At 39.8% G+C, this 26,615-nt stretch overlaps 1 protein-coding gene across 3 annotated transcripts; it reads left to right on the top strand.

Moving 5' to 3' along the window:
• ran (RAN, member RAS oncogene family) lies at nt 1–26,615 on the top strand. Of its 3 annotated transcripts, none has more exons than XM_034181357.1 (7): nt 1–58; nt 8,192–8,250; nt 8,397–8,481; nt 23,778–23,903; nt 24,024–24,211; nt 24,357–24,527; nt 25,537–26,615. In XM_034181357.1, exons 1-7 carry the CDS (start codon nt 16–18, stop codon nt 25,579–25,581), a joined length of 717 nt encoding a protein of 238 aa, XP_034037248.1. In that variant the 5' UTR covers nt 1–15; the 3' UTR covers nt 25,582–26,615. The 3 variants fall into 3 exon arrangements, with proteins under 3 accessions (XP_034037248.1, XP_034037249.1, XP_034037251.1); XM_034181358.1 differs by lacking the exon at nt 1–58 and adding an exon at nt 7,241–7,369; XM_034181360.1 differs by lacking the exon at nt 1–58 and adding an exon at nt 7,378–7,403.

Below are 26,615 nucleotides of genomic sequence, written 5' to 3'. Positions count from 1 at the left end.
TACGGTGTTTATTACATGGAAAACCATACAAAAACGTTGGAACTTTTGCTTTTGTCTGGTAAGTGTGCATAGCCAGTTAATACGATGATGGTGTAGGTGAGTTTTACTGTATTTCCAAATTGCTTTCTTGCAAACGACACACGTAATGAAAACCTAACATTATTGATTTGTGACACCAGAAAGGAAAAGTCTGTGTTCATAGACACTAATGGGGAGACATCGTGTGGGACACACCAGATGCTGTCTGGAGCCAAGCTGTCACTCTGTTGTTAAAATGTTGTCTCACTGTGACAGATTCAGCAAATGGATTAATGACGTATTTTAATATTTTTTTCCATTGGCACAATCACATTATCCGACAGTGTTCTATGGATTCAGGGCACTGGCAATACAGAAAATTGCATTCAGCATAACGATTTAGCCAGTTTCAAAACATATATGTGCACTGGGGGAGCTGGGTTTGAGCCGTATTCTCTGAGGTCTGAATGCTTTTGGATAGAATCCAGCTCGCTTGGAGATCATGTCATACATCCACACTATGTTCATGCACTGGCAGTGTCTTCTCACTGTGCCGGTGTTCAGTGCAGCTGCAGCTGTGAGGACATAAACAACTCTGTAGTGCATTCTCACCAGGCGAATCTGCAGGATTAGTGTATTTTTCTTTTATTTACTTAACCCTATTTTGTGTGTCTGGTGCAATGTGTGTGTCTTGTCTAATGTGTACGCTGCTGGATGCCTTGAATTTCCCTCTGGGATCAATAAAGTATGTATGTATGTATGTATCTATCTATCTATCTAGGATGCTCTGACATCCAGGTAAAATAACCATACAGCCGTGCTGTGTTTTTCTGACTATGGATGCATGTTGCTGTGTCAGGAACTGTGTTCTCGTCACTCGTACAGAATTCACATCTCACCCTGGAGCTTTGGCCAAACAGAAGCCCAGTCTGAAGCACTGGACAGTCACAGGATAAAAACGCAGAAATATTGGAAAAAATAAAAAACAAGTAGAGAACAAAATTGTAAAGAAATGTGCAGCCAGTAGGAAAGCTCTCTGCTTGAAGTTTTGAGTATGCACAAACTTTTGATGGACTCGGAGGATATCAGCTGACAAGGAACACAATTAGTGAATGGGAAAAGGACTTTATTTTGGCAGGACAAACATAAACACAAATGGATATCCAAAATATGTATCAGTTCCTCATATGTTTCCTTAATCCATGGTTTGACAGGTGATTTGGTGCATGCAGTAAAGTCCACATTTCCACACAGGTACACTTGATATAGGGATTATCTTTGATTGGTGGAGGTACTGGCATTGGCCATAACATCACTGGTAGAAATATGTTCTCTGTGTAATCTTTCAAGTTTTGATTAATTTATTTCTGCTGCATGTAACCACTGCAATTCATAATCTGCCATTCCAAACTGTAAACTATTATTAGAAAAAAAATATGTTTAGTGTTGTAGCAAATGTAAATGTGTCACAGCAGTTGCTATGTGCATTTTTTCAATGTCAGCTTTTACAATTTTAAATAGAATTTATTGAATTTTTGTGATGGTCTGAATCCCTTTGTGATTGCAATGTATGGTCATTTAAAAAAAAAAATTTGTAGGTTTTGTTTTTTTTAACTGCACATATTTATTTTTACTAACTGGAGTAATCCACATAAAGCATGCATGGTGGCCAAATGGTTAGCACCCTTGGTTTCAGTGCAGAAGGTTCCAGGTTCAAGCCCCTCTGCCACATTTCTCCATGTAGGGCAGGGGTGGGAAACTTGTTCCAGAAATGGCCAAAAGGGTGCAGGTTTTCTTTGCAGCCACTGATTCCACCAGGTGATTTCACTGATTAACTGATTCCATCTGCTCAAAGTGATATTAATCAAATCAAAGAAAACCTGCACCCTCTTGGCCCTTTCTGGATCAAGTTGCCCACCCCTGATGTAGGGTATGTGGATGCGGTGTTGTGTCAGGAAGGGCATCCGGCGTGAAACTTGTGCCAATTAAACATGCAGATCCATCTTTGATTTGCTATGGCGACCCTGAGTGCAAAAACAAGGGAGAAGCTGAAGAAAGTTACTGGAGTACTCTACATGTGTGTATCACTACATCACATCAGTGTGGTCCAAACCTAAAGACATCCTGATCTGACAATTTACAAAATATCATCAATGTCCTTTATTTTACCAGGTAAAAAAACTCATTGAGATTTAAAACCTCTTTTTCTAGAGTAACCTGGCCAAGAGGGCAGCATAAAACAAATTACAGCAAACAAATAAAATACAGTCATCATGTCACACATTACAGAATAGCAAGAGTGGAATTTCACAATGACACAGTGCAGTCACAAGATCCAATAGAACTTATTTCTCTGTCTTTTATAATTGCCTTAGATTTCCTCAGAGATACAAGATGTGTAAATTTCAAGTCCATTTGCACATCATTCCAAGTAGACAGGGCAGAAAATTAAAAAGCCTTTTTGCCCAGTTCTTGTTCCGACTCTTTGGACCTGCAACTGTGTGATGTCCTGAGAGAGCAGGCCGTATCGGCTGAGGTTTCTACACATGTATGTGCAAAAATATGTGGCCAGAAGTCCAAGAATAGATTTGTAAATAAAAAATCAGCCAGTGTACGAGTCTACGAACATAACAAAATATGATATTTAAAAACACAAAGCATGTGAATTATAATGTGCCATCATGCTGCTGTTCTGCTACACAGCAAAATCACCAGTGTTAAATTAACACTGACAGTGTTAAATACAAACAGTTAAACACTGACCCAGTGTGGACCCATGTAGAAACTGTTATGTAACACTGGTGATTTAGCTGTGTAAAAGCTTTCTTTCCTCCAATTACAAGAAACAAATTGATATATACAAGAATTATTAAACAGCATACGCCTTTAAAAAACATATACTGTAGAATATAATAGCAAATGTGTCAAAACAGGAGGTCAGGATTTACTTTTTGTGCATGATTTGTATCTTAATGAAACATTCCTGTGAGATTATAAATATTGGTTTTTGAGTGGACAACCACTAAATATTCTGACTGCTACTTCCACCTGGTGGATAAGAAATGAATTATTACAAATATATATATATATATATATATATATATATATATATATATATATATATATATATATATATATATATATATATATATATATATATATATATATATATATATCAGAAGTGTTACTTTCAGGAGTTTGTAGCGGGATGAAGGTCCCGGGTCCTGATTGAAAAGACGTTCCCACTAGCTTGGCTAACGGGGAATTCCCCTTTGACTGACCTGGTAGAGGAATGGTCTTTAGTGCAAGCCGCATGGGTTCTATCCCACCGCCGTCCCGGCCACAAAGGTCCTGCGGTTACAATCTAAATGGTTTTAAAAAACCAGAGGAATCAGAGTTTTCTGACATCCACCGATCCAAATTGAGATCACCTCCAAACTTCAGTGGAGTCTTCCATGGCCTAATATCTATCTGTGGTGCGAATTTGTGAAGTAGTTTTGATGCAATCCTTCAAAGCCTATATAAAGTGAAACCTTGATCCAGAATCCGGGTCCGGATCCAGATCACCTTTAAAATTGAATGAAGTCTTCCATGGCCTAATATCTATCTGTGGTGAAACTCTTGTCAAAATCTGTGCCGTCAAAATCCGTGCAGTAGTTTTGACGTAATCCTTCTAACTCAATAGTTATTTCTACCTGGTTCTTTTTATGTAAAATTCTGCCCCTTACCAAAAACCAAACCATTGTATTCCTCATTTTGAGTTTATTGAAGGTCATGTTAGAAACCAGGCCTGGGACCCTCACAGACAGTGTCCATCTTGTGAAGGGCCCCTAAGATGAGTCATACAACACTTTTTATACCTTGTGGGTGTTAACATGGGTGTGGTTTAGTCTCACATTTCTAATGTTACTGGCTCTCACCAACAGGGGAAGCTCTCCCCGTGTCTGAAACTTGGACAGATGATAGAGTAAATACTTAATAGCTAACATAAAACAAAGAATTAGCACAGATATTATCTAACAATATAAAGTGAAATCTTGATCCAGAAAATCTGGATCTACCTCTGGATCACCTCCCAAATTTAATGGAGTCTTCCATGGCCTAATATGTATTTGTGGTGAAACCTTTGTCAAAATCTGTGCAAAAACTAATGATAAAGTGAAGAAAATAAATGTTTTAAGATTCAACTGAGCAAGTCTTTCTTATGTCAGCAGGCAAATTGTTCCACAGTGGAGGAACACAGTAAGCAAAGACTCTAAAACCTGCTGACTTCTTTTTAGCACTGGGAACACAGAGCAAACTTGCATCCTGTGATTGCAGGACATGTAAAAACACATAAAGTCGCACAAGTTCAGCAAGACTGGGAAGCGCAAGACCTTTTACAGCCTCATAAGTCAGCAGTAAAATCCTAAAATTGACTCTTAAAGTAATGGGAAGCCAGTGAAGGAAAGCCAAGAAAGGGGTAATATGATCAAATCTCCTGGTTCTAGTCAAGACTCTAGCAGCAGAATTCTGAACCATCTGAAGACATCTGACACTCAGAAGTAGCAATCCATAAAACAGCACGTTACAGTGGTCAATTCTGGAAGACACAAAGGCATGAATCAAAGTTTCCTACCCTGTATAGGACTCTAAAAACGTTTTAATTGTCAAATCTGTGTGAATCATCCAGCTTTTTTCTGTCGCATAGGCAGTGGAACTGCTGGTGAAGGTGGTGCATGGGCAGGGGCATTTTGTGTTTGCACTAATGCTGCATTCACATATTGACTGCAGAAAAACTGTCAACCCAGTTGTGATAACAGAAATACTAATATCTGCAGCGGCAAACTGTCTGTGATGATATGAGGCATGGTTTCAGTATTATTGGCACAGACAAAAATTTACTTAATTGAAAGAGTCTTACGATTTGGCACAGTTATAGTAAAACAGCACAGCGTTATAAACATTTGTCTGATAAAAACTGGGTGACTCTGCACTAAAATCATTCATCTTTTCTACTCATTAAAGATGAAGCAACATTAGGTTGGTCCTTGTCACTGCAGCAGGCGGTAAAAGTTTAAAAATTTTTAAACATTTGACAGCAAGTGTTGTCATTGTGCATAGTTGCTGTGCTCACAACCAGCAGTGGCAAAAGATTCCATTGGCTTGTCATTGAAAACACAGGAACATCAGGTTTACTGTCTGTCGCTGACAAGCCAACATTTGAACGCAGCATTAGAGATCAAGCCAGATTTTCCCTAATGTAGACTCCAAAATGTAATGTCAATGTTTCACTTGCACCCGTTTTGTTCAGGGTCACCACAGCAAATACAGGCAGAGCCACACTGGTATTTGGCACAAGTTTCATACCAGATGCCCTTGCTGGTGCATCTCCAGTTTTACATGGAGGAACACACACAACCCCTGGTGTTCCAAAGTGGCCTCCCATCCAAGTATTAACCAGGACACACTGCTTTAGCTTCTGAGATCAGGCTTTCAGTGTTATTGACATTATATGGGTGATGTTGTTAAAGGATTATAGTTGAAACAATCTCTTAAAATGTTATTGTTACATGGAAATTTCTAGGGTTCTTTTGGCTGCTCCCATTTTTTGCTTGGAGTCATGACAGTGGATCCACTATGGCAGCTCCTAATGTAACAAGGTGGAAGACCAGATTGAAAAGATGTTCCTACAACCGTGGCTAGTGGGGAATTCCCCTTTGGCTGACCTAATAGACCTTTGGTCTCAAGTATGAGCAATCTAGCGTGTGAACACAGCTGTAGCCATGGCCACAATATGAACTTCACCTTGTTACATATTTCCCCACCATTTGTTACCTCACCCAAAGGTCATAGGTGCATTTAAGCATGTTCTCTGACTACCTGGTCAACTGCCAGATCCTGTCAGCTACGCCAGCTTGTGACCAGATGACATGTCCCATATCTTAATGGCAACACCCACAGTGGGGTTCAAACATCACAAGCAACCTTGCTCTCAGGTTGCTCGTACCTGAGACCAAGGCTTTACCAGGTCAACCAAAGGGGACTTCCCCACTAGCCAAGCTATTAGGAACATCTTTTCAATCTGGACTTCACCTTGTTGCACTAACACAACTTCAGATGTCAAAAATGTCAAAATGTTTGCATCGCTTCATATGAAATTATCATTGCATACAGAGAATGTGTCATGAGTGGACTTGGGGGTTGGAGAAAAGCACAAAAAAGTTCAGAAAGCCAAAGAATTAAATTTCTGAAGTGTCTATCTGACTTCATTCAGGTGGTCTCCCCCAGGAGAAATTTGTTCCCACTGGCCACTGCCTATGCTGTGGGAAAAGATATCCTTGCATAGCACCGTAGGACAACACTAGGCAATCCATAAAAGAGCACATTAAGTGAAGTGTATGGAAGTATAGTCTCTGTCTTCCCATATGATGTGACAAAGTAAGATCATAAGAGGTTGCAGAAATACAAAATGGGCTTTTCTTTTGCTTGAGTTTCCTTCCTCCGACATGTATGCTGCTCCTCTCTTGTCGATCGCTCTCCATCAGGCCAACCTAGTCTACAAAAAGAAGAATATCGCTTGAATCTTACTCCACAAAAGTGAATGATAGTGCAGCGGATAACTGAAAAATGCTTCAAATGGTGATGCAAGCACCAATTTTGGCACACATACTCCTTAGACATTACTCTTTTAAAAATGCAGAGTGGCCACATGAACTTTCAATAGGCAGCCAAGAAGGGGTCAGTTGAAGAATTACACAGGGGTCAAAATTTTAAAATGCTCCAATCATATTGAAATGTATTCCATAATATTTGTCTGATCATAAAGATTCCAAAAAGGTATAGTTTGGACTATCTGTGAATGAATGTTATGGAGTTATGGGGTAAAAACAGCAAGAATGGTGACAAAGGTCACTTTCAATTTGTACAGGGGTCAAAAATTAAAGTTGCTCCAATTTTGGTAAAAGGTGATGCAAATGAGTAGTTGAGTGAATATGGTTTTAAAAAGGAATAGTCTGCATCATGTATCATGCTTAGTTATCATGTTACAGGGTAGCATATGCCACACGTCATAGAATCCAATGGATGCCGACATTATTTAACCTTTACTAAGGTTAACTAAAGTAAAGGTTAAACAATGGTTTACTTTACTAAAGGTTACTTTACAAACCAAACATGCAACACAGTCAAAACTATTCCATTGAAGGATCCCTCAGTAAATATTCACTTATCTGCTGCACTGTGAATGACGATCAGGCATATATTTTGCCGCTGTTTGTCACGTGATTAGGGCGGAAACTGACTCATGGTCCACGCCGAATCTCCCGCGAATGCAGCCATTTAGTCTTTCCTCTTTTCGCTGCCGCACCGGGTGAGTGTTAGTGTTTCTACCCTTCCATCTGATGGTGGCGTATTAGAATTTAAACGTCTCTTGAGCCTTAATGTACGTTGTAGTCACGGCAGAGCTGGTGTAATGTGTGGTGTCTTCAGTATAGGTGTTTGATTAATTGCCAACTTGAATAGGCCGGTGATTTTTCTGCCAATTGCTAGTTTGTTAGCCTGTTGAAAAGAATGAGTTCCTTGCCTTGCTAGCTAGTAAGTTAGCACTTACAATGACCCGTCCCTTCACTGCTTTGTTCCCGAAATCTGCTTTTTCAAGTCATTTGCTGACTTATTTGTGGTTAGACGTATGAAATTGTTAAATTGTATCGCAGCACAGAGCTTTAGTTTTTCATTAGCTGGTTTTCTGGTGAGAAGTTGCCGTTCATTGTGCGTTGTATGGCGCATTCAGGTAACGCTAGCGCTCTGTTAGCTAGTAGCAAACTATAAAGTTAACTTTTAATGCCGGTTTTATGAACGAACTGATTGGACCAGTGTTTTATTCGGTGTGAGCTGTAAGGCGAATACATGTACATGCTAGCATGACTTGCATAATGCGCTTGCTGTTATTTGCGAAAGAAAATGCTAGAATGCCTTGCTGCTAAGCAACAGGCTATTAGCAGGCTAGCTGTTAGCTGCTCTGTTGAAAAGTGCCGCTGAAGCGACGCAGTTCGCACTCAGTTTTTGCGTTTGTGTGGTACCATTTTTTTTTAAATGTATATAAAAGATAAGTGATTGGCTTTATAGCTCAGTATGGATATAGGTTGATATAACTTGGTAAGTTGTCAATCCCGCCTTCTTTTCTTTCATTTAGATCACGACGTGACGTTACAAACCATGACGACAATGCAGGAAGCACATGTCCAGTTTAAGGTAATGTTTGCAGTGTTGCAGTATGATATGTGGTATTTAGTGGCTACTTGTATTAATTGTGCTCCTGCAAAACCAGTACAAGCCAGTTTAAGCCAACTCTGCTGGACTTTTCCCCTCCCTCTCTTCCTTTTTTCTTCTCCCACCAGCTTGTTTTAGTAGGAGATGGAGGTACTGGCAAGACAACATTTGTGAAGAGACACATGACTGGAGAATTTGAGAAAAAATATGTTGGTGAGTTCTTCACTTTTACGGTATTGACCCAGGCTCACATCACTTGTCAAACACTAGGGCCTGGTTTCATGAAGCAGTCTAATCTTTTAGTCAACTAAGCTTACTTGGTCGACTAAGGTTATCAGTCTAATCTTTGTTTCACATCAATGGCTAAACTTGTAGATGGGCCGTCTTATGTTGGTTAATGATTTTCATGGTCCTAGTGGCCTTGTGAGTGCTGTTGTCAAGAAACACCTCAAATACGCTACAGTTGTTTACTTCCGGGTTGGTCTGTTGCTACAAACATGGCCAAGTTCTCCGGTGCAGAGGAGAAGCGCTCCTGTCCTCGGTGTGCGTAAAAATCTCCAATGGATTATTCCAGTCCCGGAGCACCCGCTGCCACCTAGGGATGGGTATTGATAAGATTTCATCTGTCTCTTCTGCCTATCGATCTGATTCTTTATCAATTCCCCTGTCAATACCTCTTGTGAATTATCTGTGTACTAAAAGTAGGCTTTACAGGTTTTCTATGGCAGCAACATTTTATTGAGTCTTAATGTAAATAAATATGCAATTGGTCACTGGACCCTTGATCTCTGGACATTTTCAATTAGTTTTCATTTATGTAGCACCAAATCACAACAGTTTCCTCAAGGTGCTTCAGACAAGTAAGGCCCAATCTTACCAACCCCCAGAGCAACCACACAGGTGACAGTTGTAAGGAAAAACACCCTCTGAAGATTTGAGGAAGAAGCCTCAAACAGACCAGACTCGCAGGGGTGACCCTCTCCTTGGACCATGCTACGACACAATTTACAAAATGAATATACAGGAAATTTTGCCGGTTCACAGGACGGGAGGGTTGCAGAAGTAGACACCAGTCCCATGTCTGGATGGAGCCACACCTTAAACAGAGAGACAAAACGGAATCAGGCATCGGAAAGACAACAAATTCAATGTAATTTTTCAGCATTAAGCAACAAGAAAAACAGAAGAAATACTAAGGTGATCGCTGGCCACTAGCCCTAAGCTTCATTAAAACACCCAGACTTTAAAGTTGAGGCCGCAGCCCGCTCTCTTTACTAATAAAATGAATTTAAAAGTGTAAAAAGTACAGCAAATTACTATGCCAGTATGCTAGCCATACGAAAGGGAAAATAAGTGCGTCTTAAGTCTGGACTTGAAAGTCTCCAGACTCTGACTGTTTTATTGATGCAGGGAGATCATTCCACAAAACAGACTTTTTATTCACCCTTGGGACACAAAGTTGCCCTGCACCCTGAGAATGCAGAGCCCAGGTCGGTACATAGGGTTTAATTAGGTAAGCTCAGTAGGGAGGTGCCAGTTGGTGAACAATTTTATAGGTTAGTAGCAAAACCTTATATACAAAATAAATTAAATCTGTACATGATGGATCCTAAATCTCTGGACATAAACAGAAATAAACATCTGTAGTTCTTGTCAGAAGCATTTCCTTCAGATATTGAGACAAATTTAACTCCATGGCCTCAGAAGTGTGCAGCGTTTGGAGCTGTGCCCTTAGTCCCACAAAACAGGAACAGAGCGGAGGGCAATTTTCATTTCTTGCCCGCAACAAGACTAGTCCCAGTTAATGACTTAATCCGCACAAAGGTGGCTCACGATGAACATCTTTAAATGGCTTTGAGATGGGTTAATGAAATTGCAGACCTGCTGCTTCTGAAAAGCAGTGATGCAGAAAACCAGCGAAACAGCAGGTCACAGCGCTGCTTTGTTGTTTCAAGCAGAGACGCTGCAGAAGCAGCGAGTCTGCACTCAACAGAGAAATAATCGTATTTACTAATAAACAACTCTCTGAACTCAAGGACCAATAAGGGAATTGTTAAGCAAAAAGGCTGTCGGTGGATCGAATAATTTAACGATTCTTAAAAAGAACCACTATTCGATACATCCCTACTCCTGCCACCAGTCTACAAACGTATGCGATCTGACTGCATCGATTCATTCATTCAGTGCATCACTTGTTGCCTGCTTACATCATTTTGTGTTTGTTTGTTTTTTTTTTCCCTCCCCCCTCCTTCCCGATGCACATTGAATGCACCACGGACGGAATTTAGAAAGCACATTTCTACCACAACAAAAATGATGACGTCAATAACCTTTTTGCTTAATGATTCCCTTATCGGTCCTTCAGTTCTGGACACCGGCACGGCCGTTGTTTTTGAGGATGTTTATTGGGAAATGATTTCTCTGTTGATTGTAGACTGCAGCGGGTCTGCTTGAAGCAACGCTTTGACCCACTGTTTGCTGGTTTTCTGCTTCGCTTCCAGCAGCAGGTCTGCAATGTCTTCATTAACCCCTCTCATTTAAACATGTCAATCATGAGTCAACTTTGTGTGGATTAGAGTCACAAACTGGGACTCTTGTTGCAGGCAAGAAATATGAATCAGCCGGTGTGAGGAACTCAGCCCGAAGTTGTCCATCGGGTAAAGGAAATAATAGTAATAATATCCTCTGTTTTGTGGGACTAAGTGCGGGGCTCCAAAGAGCCGTGCGGATTTCTGCCTGAATTAATAACTTCAGAGTGAATTGCCGTTTTAAATCAAATTACATCTCTTTCCAAACGCTATAATACAAACTACAACTGACCAAACCGCCCCCACCCCCAAAATGAGACGTCCTCCGTTTTCTTATGAATTACATCCTGACGTGCAGCACAGCCGGCTGTAAGAGCTCAGCTCAGTCTGGAGTTACACTTGTCAGTAATATCTAAAAGGAAGTGCTTTTGACAAAAACTACAGATTTTTTGTTTCTGTCCAGATATCTAGTATTTATCATGTACAGATTTTATTTATATCCAGAGATCAAGGATCCAGTGATCAATTTCATATTTTTTTTTTACTTTAAGACTGAATAAAATGTTGTGGACATAAAAACCTGTAAAGCCTACTTTTAGTGCACAGAAAATTCACAAGAGGTATTAATAAGGGGATCGATAAGCAGAATGTAATGATACAATCTTATCAATACCCAGCATTTTAATCCAGTTACATTTGTTCAGCAAATCTGGTTAATTGTGTGATTTCAGACAATAAATTATTGTGTTGACGGTGGAAAAAATATTAGACCGTTTCACATTTGCTGTATTACTCCGCGTGTTGACCACGTTGCTATGCAGATGTCAGTAATGCTGTTGAGAGCAAGACAAACTAGTGCAGCGGCAACAATGCTGAAATGCACGGATTTAAGCTACCATACGAAAGTATTTATGTGGATTGTGATACAGAATTACTCTGCAGATGACGACATGGAGAAATCTGTAGGTCTGCTCACAGAATTTACAGTTTGGCACAAAGACGTTGCTACGCTAAGAGCCGACCACCCCTTTCACAACGATTCGAAAGTGGCCAGATGGAGAGGCATCTCGTCCAGGTGGAATTACTTATAGAAAAATAAACCGTGCAAACAATGGAATTGGATTAGAATGGGAATAACCCCCTTGTGTCTGATTCAACGCGGAACCAGTAAAACTCCTCTTTTGCGACCGTAAAATCTAGCATTAACGTCCACAAATCAGACACGACGCAGTTATTCCCTAATTAATTGTATTGCCCCAAATCGTATTGAGGAATTGAATCGCCATCAAATACATATCAAATCAGGAGCAGGGATGAATCGTATCGCTGGTAGTTTATTGAGGTGAGTATCGAATCATTCTCAATGATGAGATTCACATGCCTAGATTAGAGTACTTTATGAAACCAGGCCAAGGTGCAGGTCTGTGATTAATTTTTTTTTCCTGTCCCATGTGCCTTCATACTTCACCCAGCACCGCAGTGTGTTGTGTTGTAGGGTTTATTTAAAATTTTTTACACCTCTACAATATTTATTTGCTAGTTTGCTGTGTTGTACCCTACAAACAAAGCCTTCACTTAAATCCTGATTCAATGACATGATCTGAAGACCTCATTAACAATAAATGTTTGTTTAGTCATATACGCAACTAAATCACTTCGTCGTTGAATGAGAAAGATGTAACTGAACTTATCCCACCATGAAACACCCATGACAGACCCTGCTTCCGCATAATTAGATTGTACCCAACGTTGGTTAGTATGTACTACCCGACTGTTATGGTAGTATGTACTAGAAGCAGGTAAATCAGTAGTATGGTCACCATTCACACATACTCCGCCACCATACCTGTGATGAGATGTATGATGTGAAAGTGATTTAAAAAAAAAAAAAAAAAAAAAATTTAATTGAAACTTCTGGTGAAATTTGTACAGACACTTGCACTCTGTCGTGTAAATTAATAAGTCTTTGGATTTTCCTGGGAAGTTTTTCAGTTTCTAGTCTCCAGATGCATGGGATGGTTTAATGTAGTCCGCTGAGACAGTTATGGTAAGTAGATCATCCAGCTGCTATACACCTAGTGTTCAATGCATAATAAGTATTTGGACACACTACAGTTTGTGCCTACTACTGTTTGCCAATTACGTAGTACTAGCATGTTGCCCGTGGGGATCCATGGGTTCTAGATTGGGTAGTGTTTATAACATGGGTAGCTGACATTTTACAAGGGTGGTAATAAATTAAGCAAAGGTTGTATAATGAGCTGGGCTGGCATGCAAGTCCACAATGTCTTTAAAACATTAGACCTCAACAATTTTTAGAAGAGGAACTCAACCCTTTTATTTCTGGTTAATTATGTAATTTTAAATGTTAATTTATTGTCTTAATGTATTTATGAATTGTTTGGGTTATCATATACACATTATTATTCTATCTTGTCATTTGATTTATTTTTTTTATGGACCACAATGAAAATAAGCATATTTCTTGTCTTCCGTGTATTTTTAATGGTGCTGGTTAACGATTAAATATTTTAATCACATGATTTCCATGAATAATTGCGATTAATCACATTGTTATATGTAAAATCCAAAAATGAATTCAAAAGTAATGTGTAGCACAATTTTATTTTAAATGTTCTGCCATATGAATGAAAGTGCCATAACGTTTGTTAACAGGGTTCTCAGTGGGATTTTTTTTTCTGAGCGTAATGGGACGGAAAAATCAGCTTAAAAAGACGGGGTTCGGGAATGCCCTTCTCCATGTCTGCAGGAGCAGTCAGCAACAGACTTGCAAAAAAAAAAAAAAACTGCGCTAACGTGTGATTGAAAAAAAAATTGTCGCCATTAGTTAATGCGTTAACTTGCCCAGCCCTAATTTTTAATGTATCGACAATTATGTACTTGCATTGAACTTACTAAATAAAGTCACACAAGCACGCACTCATGCTTTTAATGTAAAGATGAATAACCTTCTCCTGCTGGAATGGCATGCGAGTCCAGAATGTAGCTAGCAACATTGGCTAATGTCCGTAGCTTCTCCAAAAATATTAGTCCCGTCAACGTTCTGTTTTGGCGGCATTTGTAACTTGACCCAAAATACATAAGCACGCCAAATGGAAAATATCAGCTGTCCTCGGTTTCTCCTTGATCAAAGTTGCAGGCACGTACAGAGAGCTTTCTGTCTCTTCCGCATTCTGCCGCAAGGAGGTGCTTCTAAATTTAAACACAGACGGTGGTGGAAGACATCAAAGAAATCAAGAAACTGAAATCAAAGTATTTGAATATTGTGGGGGGGAAAAAAAGACGTAAAATGGTTAATTTAAAAATAGCTCGGTTAATCTAATCTATTAATAATCATCGTTGCTCTGGGTACCCTAAAGAGTATTTGGATGTAGCCAGTGTGTGACACAAGATTGTGTATCAGAGATCTCTACAGCAGTTTAAGTAACTGAATTACTTCATACAGTTAACATGCTTGAGTCAAAAAACAATGTGGCACTGACAAAACAGTGGACTGGGGCAATGCTACTCCAGAGGAAAATGTTTAACTTAAAGTCAACAATGTTAATCTGGTACTTTATTGAAAGCAAAGAATAATAGGTTATAATTATGAATAGGGATGGGATCGAGAACCGGTTCCTTTCGGGTATCGTTAAGAAATGATTCGATCCACCGACATCAATAAGCTTTTTGCTTAACGATTCTGTTATCGGTCCTTTAGAGTGGCCGTTGTTTTGGGGTATCAACTTTTCTGCAGCGCGGCTTTGCTTTGAACCTTGAACCAATTGAAGCAGTGGTTCGCAGACTGAAGCAGTGCTTCGATCTATTGCTTCGTTTATTCTTTCGCTTAATTTTCCCCTGCTAAAAACCTAAAGAGCATACGTCTGCGAGTATTTACCTTTTTTATGTTAAACCGACCTGTTATGGTGTTCTGAAACAGTTGATAGATGTATTTTATGACTTAAAAACGGGAGCGATGCTAATGCGTTAGCATGTCTATGGCATTTTCAATGTTAAAAGTTAGTATTAAGCAGTTGCAGCTGTCATCACGTTCGGGTGCATTTGTTTTCAATTTGTAATATTTTTTTTAAATTTATTTTTGTTTATATATTAATAATCTAATGATTATTATATACAATATATACTTATTATATGCGGTTTTAGAGAGACAAAAAGAACCTGAATAGAGAAACAACAGAAAATATAAAACCAACTAACAATGAACATACATAAATAAATAAATACATACAGAAATAAATGTTTCCTGTGAACACCTAGTGACTCTTAAACCTCCATCTTATCCCTGTTTTATTTAATTTAATAACAGTTTGTTTCGGTCAAACCATATTTTCAATGTGTTAATTTCTTCAGTGATTTCCTCCAGAACTATCTGCCAAGCTAGAAAACTGCTGCATCTAGTAAGAGCAGAATACTACTGGAATGAATTTGAATAAGGAAAGTTGTTTTTTTTTTTTTTCTTTTTTTTTTTTTTTCTTTCTCACCTAAATGGATGCTGCACTCACTCCAGTTTATCGTCTGGAATAGTCCCAGATTACATTTCAGAGCTTCTAGAATTGAAACATTTTCGTACGGGTGGTGTTGGGGGGGTAATTTTGGGTTTCAGCTTCTTTTTTTTTTCTCACCACTTTCATCCCTGAATATGTGAAATTGTGAGTCACTTTTGTGCAGATTAAAGTTACTAACTGGGACTCCTGTCTTGTTGCGAGAAAGAAAGAATCATCCTCCGTTCTGTTCATGCGGCTCTCTGCTGAGTCAAGTTAGAACGACAGAGTCCAGTCGGAATTAATAACTTCAAATCGAAATAACTGTTTTGTTTATTTTTATTTATGTACAGAGATCAAGGATACAGTGACCAGTTTCATATTTATTTACTTTAAGACTCAATGAAATACATAGAAAACCTGTAGAGCCTACTTTTCGTACAAAATTCACGAGGTATCGATAAGGAATCGGCTCGATAATGGCATCTATCGATAAAATCTTATCAGTACCCATCCCTAATTATGAAGACCTCAAAGTAGTTGCTTATGTTGAATTATTTATTTTTTGTTTTAACAACACAAGGGTGCATTGTGATTACACTACATTTTTCCATCTGCAAAGTTGCAAACTTTTAGCCGGGGTTAGGTACAGGACATTTTATTTTCCCCTACATTCCCATTGTGAAATGTTGCACCTTAAGCTAGGACAGTTAATGTCTGTCCTGCTGTATGATAAATTCATTCCAGTGTACCTTTTGTACCAACATCTAGTTTAAAAGTATATCTTTGTGCACTACGATGCTGTGGTGGGCCGCGACTATGTAAGAAGGGGGAGATGCTTTTGGATCAACATGTAGCAGTGATCATTTTTGAAACATGCATATTTTGGTGGCGATGGTGTGGTAGACTTTATTTTAATTTTTGTTTTGTGCAAATACTATGTTCTAGACACATTACAATGTAGTCTTGCACAGTATAAACAATTCAGCCTGAATAAGAAAATGTACGAGTACACAGGGCACCAGGCCACCCCCAGTCTCTTTTTGTGCCAGTTTTTCTTTTTTGAAACGGCTTTTTTTTTTTTTTCCTCCCTCCATCCTATTGATAAGTGCAAAGTGAGTGCCAGTGTGGTTTGGGGGTGGGGAGTCTGGGAATGGTTAGTCAACTTGGTGTTTGATTTAGATGCTGCTCCTCTGAGCAAAAATGTAACAAATATAAAAAGGAAGCAGGTTTTACCGGCGTGGGATGCATGGCATGTAGACTTCAATGATACAGATTCTGTTTCTTCTTCTTTCTAGTCACTGGCAATATGCGGAGCTTTTAGTTGTGTGCCGTTGCCCTGTGTGAAAAATAGAACAAGGCCATTCTGGAAGCCTGGGTACTGTCTGCTGTTGGTCTGAAATTTTGATACAAAATTCTGATATTGTTTGCGCATGGTGAAGAATGGGCAATGAGTGGCTCATTCCTGCTTTGGGAGTGTGCTGTGTGTGCCAGCCTGTTGTACAGTCCTGCAGAGCAAATACTGGAAGCAAGGCACAGGTGTTTTATTTTTGTTGTTAGTGAGGCTTCAGTTAATTTAAGAAACAAAGATTAAAATGAATTCCGCATCAATAATCCTTGTATTTGAACCACATTTAATTGTTTAAATTGTCCTCTGTAATGAGAAATAAAATGAAGGAATTTACAGTGCTGAAAAGCAGTTGGCCTTCATGTAACAATTAATTATATGACCAGGAACTCTTGTTAAAATATCAATCTAGGTTGAAACCTGTAATTTAGAAATATTGTCTAACTTTAGTTGGTCTCACTTCAATTGAGGATCAAATATGTAAGAATGCTTAGTGCGTCAGTACTAGGCTCTTATTTTCAGTTCTTTATCATGTAAATGTGATGTACAACCCCAGTTCCAATAAAGCTGAGGCATTGTGTAAAATGGAAAACACAGAATACAATGATTTGAAAATCCTCTTTAACCTGTATTCGATTGAATACACCACCAAGACAAGATATTTAATGTTCAAACTGATAGACTTTGTTGTTTTTGTGCAAATGTTTTGCTCATTTTGAAATGGATGCCTGCAATGCATTTCAAAAAAGTTGGGATGGGGCAACAAATGACTGGGAAAGTTGATGAATGTGCAAAGAACACCTAATTAGAAACAGGTGAGTATCATGATTGGGTATAAAAGGAGCATCGCCAAAAGGCTCAGCCGTTCACAAGCAAAGATGGGGCGAGGATCACCACTTTGTGAACAACTGTGGGGAAAAAAAATACTCCAACAGTTTAAGAACAATGTTTTTCAACGTTTAATTGCAAGGAATTTAGGGATTCCATCATCTGCAGTCCATAATATAATCAGAAGATTCAGAGAATCTGGAGAACTTTCTACACATAAGCGGCAAGGCCGAAAACCAACATTGAATGCCCGTGACCTTCGATCCCTCAGGCAGCACTGGCATTAAAAACTGGCATCATTGTGTAAAGGATCTTACTGCGTGGGCTCAAACACTTCAGAAAACCATTGTCAGTTAACACAGTTCATCGCTACATCTATAAGTGCAAGTTAAAACTCTACCATGCAAAGTGAAAGCCATACATCAACATCCAGAAGCGCCGCCGCCTTCTCTGGGCCCGAGCTCATTTGAAATGGACAGACGCAAAGTGGAAAAGTGTGCTGTGGTCTGAGAAGTCCACATTTCAAATTATTGGAAATCATCAATCATTTATTTATAAAGTGCTTTACAGCAACAACTAGTGTCCAAAGCACTTAACATTAAAAACAAATCCGCAAAAATAAAACACATACAATAAAATTTAAAGCAGCATGTAAAAACAGAACATGTCACCTCCCCACTAGGTGTTAAAAGCCACTTTAAATAAGTCTTTAACTTAGATTTAAAAAGTGCTAGGTCAGGAAAAGTACGTAATTCAAGAGGTAGCTTGTTCCACAGTCTGGGGCCAGCTACCGCAAAAGCATGATCACCCCAGCGTTTGTATCTTGACCTCGGAACATAAGTAAAGCTGGCCAGATGCCTGTAATGTCCTACTGTAAGTGCGCAAAGTTAAAATTTCAGACAAGTAGGAAGGTGCAAGGCCGTAAATAGCTTTAAAAACAAACACTAAAATCTTAAAATCAATTCTAAAATGAACAGGAAGCCAGTGGAGTGAGTACAGGTCGGGCGTAATATCCTCCTGTCTAAAAGTGTTTGTTAAAAGATGAGCAGCAGCATTCCACACCAGTTGATGTGCAAGAGAAGACTGATTAATGCCAGAATGAATTGCATTACAATAATCAAGTCTGGAGCTGATGAAAGCATCAGTGGCCATCTCAAGATCACATCTATTGAGGAAGTGCTTTATTTTAGCCAAAAGACCAAGCTGGGAAAGAGTTGTTACAACAGAATTTATCCGTTGATTGAACCTCATACAGCTGTCAAATATCACTCTCAAATTCTTCACAGCAGGTTTTACATAATTAGCCAGGGCACCAAAATTTGGTGTTACCACATTTGGTATGCCCGGGCGCTCAAATACCATGATCTGTTTTACCAGCATTCAGGTAAAGGAAATTTTTGGGACAGCCACTGCTTTACATCGCAAATACAATTAGTGATGACACAGCATCACTCCCATTAGTCCTCATAGGCAGTTAGATTTGCAGATCATCTGCATAACAATGAAAGGACAGGTTGTGCTGGGTTATAATTGACCCCAATGGCAGAATGTACAAAGAAAATAGAATAGGCCCAAGAACAGAACCCTGCGGCACTCTACAACACAGAGGAGCAGTTGATGAGGAGAGGTCCCCAATCATAACAGAAAAGCTCTTTTCTGACAAATATGATCTAAGCCACTTAAGTGCAGTACGCTGAATGCCAATAACATGTTCTAACCTGGAAACAAGTACTGTTATCCACAGTATCATAAGCTGCTGTGAGGTCCAACAGAACCAGCACTGCAGGATTCCCTGCATCCACTGACAAAGTGATGTCATTATGAACTTTTAAAAGTGCCGACTCAGTGCTGTGTCGCAATCTAAACCCAGATTGGAATTTTTCAAGGATGTGATTATCTTCTAAAAATGACTGTAACTGTATAAACACAACCTTTTCTAAAACCTGACAGAAATCATGGATGTTGTGTCCTCCATACAAAAGAGGAAATAGACCATCCAGATTGTTACCAGAACAAAGTTCAAAAGACAGCATCTGTAATGGTATGGGGGTCTGTTAGTGCCCATGGCATGGGCACCATCAATGCAAAAAGGTACATCCAGATTTTGGAGCAACATGTGCGGCCATCCAAGCAACGTCTTTTTCAGGGACGTCCCTGCTTATTTCAGCAAGACAATGCCAAGCCATATTCTGCACGTGTTACAACATGGCTTCATAGTAAAAGAGTGCAGATACTAGACTGGCCTCCCTGCAGTCCAGACCTGTCACCCATTGAAAATGTGTGGCGCATTATGAATCGCAAAAAACAAGAGACCCCGGACTGTTGAACAACTGAAGTCATACATCAAGCAAGAATGGGAAGAATTCCACCTGCAAAGCTTCAACAATTGGTGTCCTCGGTTCCCAAATGCTTGAGTGTTGTTAGAAGGAAAGGTGATGTAACACAGTGGTAAACATACCACTGTCCCAGCTTTTTTTGAAATGTGTTGCAGGCATCCATTTCAAAATGTGTAAATATTTGCACAAAAACAAAGTTTATAAGTTTGAACATTAAATATCTTTGTGGTGTATTCAATTAAATATGGGTTGAAGAGGATTTGCAAATCATTGTTTTTATTTACATTTTTCACAACTTCATTGGAATTGGGGTTGTATAACTAAAATGCAATCATAACGGAAATGGCTGAGTTGGTCCATTAGCAAAGCATTCATCAGTCACAGTTAAAGTGGGGGAATGTGAGCGATTGTATTTGTAGGACCATTTATGGTTTGCCCTCCTAAAGTTTTCAATGACACAGGATGATCAGAATTGGCACTTAAACTTGTGTTCTACATGTGAAAAGTACCCATATACAGTGCATCCATAAAGTATTCACAGTGCTGTACTTTGAAAGAAAAAAAATATATATATATACTCAAAACTAATAAATCGCATTATAGAGGCGTGTCAATCTGAATCACAACGTAAGAATTTTACCTTAACTCTAGCCCATGAAGTGAGTCAGGTCAGACACCATTTTTAAACTTTTCAAAAAGTAATCCACAGCCCATCATAGACTCAGTTTGCCTGTTTCATGCTCAGCTGTGAATATAAAAATTTCTATGCAGGCGGAAAAACCATGGACCTGATTAACATTAAAATGATTATTTTGAAGTTACATTATTGTTGTTTTGCAAGTTATGATTTAACTGAATGACTTTCAAGTGGCAAAAGACTTCTCATTGGCAATAGTTTTCATGTCTTTAAGTGTTTTATTTACTCAATTTCAATTTATTAAACTTATAGAGTGCCAAATCATGACAGTGTCGTCTCAGGGTGCGTCACACAAAACAACTCAACAATAAAAACCAAAACAAATTAAATCAAAAAATCAAAGCACATGATGAAAGGGTTAAAAACATGATTTTAAAAAGGTTAAAAATGAATAAAAGCATAGTAAACAAGTCTTTACGGAGTCTAACTGCCTCACTAAAACAAGTAGATTCCACAGACTTTTTCTTCACCCAAGGGACACGGATCAATCCTGCATCCTGTGAGCGCAGAGCCCAGGATGGTATGTAGGGCTTAAGTAGATCTGCCAAGTAGGGTGGTGCCAATCCGTGAACAACTTTATAGGCCAGTAGCAGGACCTTAAAATCTGATCTTGCAGAGACAGGCAGCCAGTGAAGAGACTAAAAGCAGACAGGGTGCAGTTACTGATTTTTTTTTTTTGTAAGACACTTAGAATTTGATAAATGTAGAATGAAAGCAGAATTAGTCGGTTATTGCAGTCAGTCCGTTTGTGGAAACGTATTACACAATACATACACGATAGTAAATAATTGTAATGACATAAAGACTTGAGCCATATTTTGTTCTAGTATGAGTCAAATACCACTGTTTTAAACAAAGAAAAACTGACCAAAGTGTTCTCAAAATGCACCAAATTGCACTTTTTTTTCCCTCAATTTCCCAGGGGGGCATGCCCACAGACCCCCTAGGGGACCTCACGCCTATGGCACTCATGCTGTGTGTCTTCAAAGTTGTGTAAGTGTCAGGTCACCTTTAAGATGTCTTATTTTGCCTAAAGCCCCTTTCACACCGGGGCTGCTCCCAGTTGCTCCCTGTGGCGTCATGACGACGCAGGAATTTCTGCCTCAGGTGCGCGCAACGGGGGGCAGAGAGGAGGTGAGAACGCAGCCTGCAGGTTCTCTGCACAGAGAAGTCAGAGTGCAGTTTGGCTGCAGACAGACTGTGCACTCTGACTTCCCTTCTGCTTGTTGTGCTGAGCTGCAGGGCTGCGCTCTGAGTTCTGTTATAGTTTATCTTTCCTCCCTTGAGGAAATCCCTTGATTTTCATTGTTACGCAGATGATACCCAGCTTTATCTATCCATGAAGCCAGAGGATACGCACCAATTAGCTAAACTGCAGGATTGTCTTACAGACATAAAGACATGGATGACCTCTAATTTCCTGCTTTTAAACTCAGATAAAACTGAAGTTATTGTACTTGGCCCCACAAATCTTAGAAGCATGGTGTCTAACCAGATCGTTACTCTGGATGTCATTTCCCTGATCTCTAGTAATACTGTGAGAAATCTTGGAGTTATTTTTGATCAGGATATGTCATTCAAAGCGCATATTAAACAAATATGTAGGACTGCCTTTTTGCATTTACGCAATATCTCTAAAATCAGAAAGGTCTTGTCTCAGAGTGATGCTGAAAAACTAATTCATGCATTTGTTTCCTCTAGGCTGGACTATTGTAATTCATTATTATCAGGTTGTCCTAAAAGTTCCCTAAAAAGCCTTCAGTTGGTTCAGAATGCTGCAGCTAGAGTACTGACGGGGACTAGCAGGAGAGAGCATATCTCACCCGTGTTGGCCTCCCTTCATTGGCTTCCTGTTAATGCTAGAATAGAATTTAAAATTCTTCTTCTTACTTATAAGGTTTTGAATAATCAGGTCCCATCTTATCTTAGGGACCTCATAGTACCATATTACCCCATTAGAGCGCTTCGCTCTCAGACTGCGGGCTTACTTGTAGTTCCTAGGGTTTGTAAGAGTAGAATGGGAGGCAGAGCCTTCAGCTTTCAGGCTCCTCTCCTGTGGAACCAGCTCCCAATTCAGATCAGGGAGACAGATACCCTCTCTACTTTTAAGATTAGGCTTAAAACTTTCCTTTTCGCTAAGGCTTATAGTTAGGGCTGGATCGGGTGACCCTGGACCATCCCTTGGTTATGTTGCTTTAGACGTAGACTGTGTTTCATAATTATTGTATGGCCTTGCCTTGCAATGTGGAGCGCCTTGGGGCAACTGTTTGTTGTGATTTGGCGCTATACAAGAAAAAAGTTGATTGATTGATTGATTGACCACAAGATGCGCGCGCACCGTCCTTTAGCAAATGTGGAGATTCTACTAAATTAGAGTTCTGCTTGATGTTGACATGTCCTGGACTTATGCCCTCTCTTAACCATGATGAGAGAGTGAGGAGAGAAAGGAATTAACTGCCTGCAGACAATTTTTTTTTTTTTCTTTCCTCCTTTGACCGCGAAATGCGCGCGCGAACTGTCAAGCAATGAGGAGATGTCTGGAGTTCTACTTGATGTTGACATGTCCTGTCTCAGGACTTATGTCCTTTTTTGGCTTTTTTTTCTTTTAATTGATGTGAGAGTTTGAGCAGAGAACAAGGAAATAATGCTTGAAGCCAGACTTTTTTTTTTCTTCCCTCTTTTAATTGTTCACATGTGCGCAAGTGAACGAACGTCCATGAGTGGGTCTGGACTTTTTACTGGATATTTCTGGCAATCAGTCTACTTTTTTTTTTTTTTTTTTTTTTCCCCTCCTCCTTTCAGCGTGTAGTTTTTACTGCATTGAGTACACGGTATAAAAACAGTCCTGTGTGATTTATACTGTGGGAACAACGGCACACAGCAGGAATCATAAATTGGCTCCGAGTCACGCCGGGTAATGCCTCTTTGCCCTGGCTTGCGCTGGAACCGCTTCCTTTCTGCGTCGAGCACAGGACGCCAAAAAAATTAAACAGGTTTAATTTTTCGGCGCCTGACTTGCTTCCTCCTTTGCGCCCTCGCGCTGTTGTGGTGCCGAGCTGCATCGTCTCGGCACCGAGTTGCTTCCATGCGGCGTCGTCATAATGACGCACGGCGCAACCGGGAGCAGCCACGGTGTGAAAGGGGCTTAAACCCATGCTGTCCTACAGCAGGCTCCAGACCCCTGGCTGACTTGGAAAGATTTTTCAGAACATTTCATTCTCTTTCCTGACATAGCAGTTTAAAAAAAACAAACTTTATTTTCTCTTCTAGCTACTCTGGGCGTAGAAGTGCACCCACTCCTCTTCCACACCAACAGAGGACCCATCAGTTATAATGTGTGGGACACAGCTGGTCAAGAGAAGTTTGGAGGCCTGAGAGATGGCTATTACATTCAAGGTGCTTTTCACAATCCCAAACACAACTGAGAATTGGTTTGTTGGACTGATACCCAATGTGCTGGACTTGTGTATGCATGTTCAAAATCTGACATTTTATATTTTGCTTTTTCCTCCACAGCTCAGTGTGCAATCATCATGTTTGATGTAACATCCCGTGTTACCTATAAGAATGTGCCTAACTGGCATCGTGACCTGGTCCGTGTCTGTGAGAACATTCCTATCGTCCTATGTGGAAACAAGGTGGACATTAAGGACCGAAAAGTCAAAGCCAAGAACATCGTGTTTCACCGCAAGAAGAACTTGCAGGTACTGAATGAGCTCACCTGTTACTCGACATGATTCATGGAGGTGGAAAAATCACTTTCCTCTCTGAATAAGAATGGGGGGGATAAATCTGTGTAAATTTGATCAGGCCACTTTCTTACATTTCAGTATGTTCTTGTGTCTCCAGTACTATGACATTTCAGCCAAGAGTAATTACAACTTTGAGAAGCCTTTCCTCTGGCTAGCAAGGAAGTTGGTCGGTGATCCCAACTTGGAGTTTGTGGCAATGCCTGCTCTTGCGCCTCCAGAAGTCCATATGGACCCCACACTTGCTGCGCAGTATGAACAGGAGCTAAAAGTGAGTTTGCAAATCCTCATGCGGCGTCTCAGGCTTTTTATTATTTAGTTAATTATAGTAAAGTAAGTCCCTTCGGCTGCTCCCTTGTTTTGCACTCAGGGTCACCACAGCAAATCTGTGGTGGATATGCATATTGAATTGGCACAAGTTTTACACCGGGTGCCCCTCCTGACGCAACTCCACATCACATGGAGAAATGTACCTCTTTCAAGTCAAAGTTCTATTGTGACCTTGTTCTGATGTTAAACTAGGCTTGTTTACACTTGTGGTCCATGGCACATGGTACATCATTAGTGTGCAAAGGCTTTTATACACTTGGGGATTTTTGTGTGTAATATTGCAGTAGTTATCAGTAATGTGCAGCTATTCACTGAAAATGGTTGACTGCAGCCTGATGGTCCTTTCTCAGAAAAGAGGTGATAAAACCTTACTGCAGGAATTTTAAGATACAATGAAATCATCAAACTTGTCGGGTATAATTGGTTGCATGCAGGTTTGTTGTATTTAGCATTGAGTTGAGGTAGATATTATTTTGTATGTGTACAGAGAAGTGTCATTTTGAGGGAGTTTATAAACCTTTTTATTTTTGCCAGCGATGAAGCTGTTCTTTTCAGACTTGATTTTTCAAATGAATCAAAAATAGAAAATTATATTTGTCACCAAAGTGCCATTTTGTAATGTGGAGTTGCGTGAGGAAGGGAATCCGGCATAAAACTTGTGCCAAATCAACATGCAGCTCCATCCCTGATCTGCTGTAGCCACCCCGAGTATGAGGCACGGAAGAGCGACGCCGAAGGGGCATTCATCACTAAAATCATTAACCTAAAATCCTACTGAAAACTTACAATAACACCTTAGACTTGATATTGTCTAAGCTTTTACAAAACAAACATTTAGTTCCTCCTGCTATGTACATTCAGTTCTTTGTCTCCAAGCATGCAAGAATTTTCACATGAATGAAAAGATTTGTCGGCAGATATCTTATTCTAATGCTGGTGTCTGTGCTTAGGTTGCAGCAGAAACAGCACTCCCAGAGGAAGAAGATGACCTCTAACCTGTTCCCAAATTACCCTTTTTGCTCCGCCCCCATCCTACTGAGTGAGGAAGGTGTTGCCGTTTTGCCCCGTAGTGTAAAATCCTGTTTACGATTTATTTTTGAATACCCACCCATTTGTTTTAAAGTTTGGCCTTTCCTCCTCCCACACCTAACCCAGGATCTTTTTCATTTGTTTTGGGGTTCTGAACCTCGAGGCAAATTAATTTAATTGGCACTTTTGGAATGCAAACACTGCATTAGCAAACAACTGGCTAATTAATCTTATTTGAGGCACAACGACCTCACAGTAAAAGCTTCTCACCACCACTGAACAGATGAAAATGTTCATTTACTGCTTCAATGTGGAGCTTAAACCTCAATTATACAGTTAGCCTGACCTTGGCCTAACCTTCCACGGCTGTTCAGAGTGCAAATAAGTCAAGTGCCAAAGTAGAAGCTCATTTTGTGGGACCCAGTCACTCTTCTGCAGTTGACTTTAATCACTGTGGAGAGCTGCTACAGAGGAGACGAGATGAACTCTAATAGCCATTTTGATTTTACATTTTGTGAGGTAAACATGCGCATGTTCAGCCAAGCATCAAAGTGGTACGTTCAACCAGATGACATTTTTGTCTGGACTGTAGTGTTGAGAAGTGTTCGGGAGATCTTTTTGCCTCATTTAGGAACATTATTAGCTGGTTAGCTTCAACTTGCGGTGTTTGCATCTTAACTAAATAATGGTCCTATTAAATTCATCTTTGTCCTAAGTGAAAAGGTGACTCTCAAAACAAAAATATAGCCTCAGTTGTAACTTTTCCAGAGTTCTGCTTTCAGAGAGTGAAAGGGGGAGGGGGTGCAAAAAACATTGTGGGGAAGTTGTGATTCTTATTTCACTGTTTAAGACACACCCATGCTAGTGTTATTGGCATGATAACTGCTACTCTTCATCATTTGAGCACCCTCCACTGCACTGACCCAGCTTGTGTTATGCTGTTGTATGGTGTACTGGAAACCACAAAGGGGTTTAATCTTCGAATAAAAATTCTCAATAG

This window comes from Thalassophryne amazonica, chromosome 11, assembly GCF_902500255.1.
Source record: "Thalassophryne amazonica chromosome 11, fThaAma1.1, whole genome shotgun sequence".
Taxonomy (NCBI): Eukaryota; Metazoa; Chordata; class Actinopteri; order Batrachoidiformes; family Batrachoididae; genus Thalassophryne; species Thalassophryne amazonica.
The sequence above is the reverse complement of the archived record's forward strand: the minus strand, read 5'-3'. Positions and strand labels throughout refer to the sequence as shown.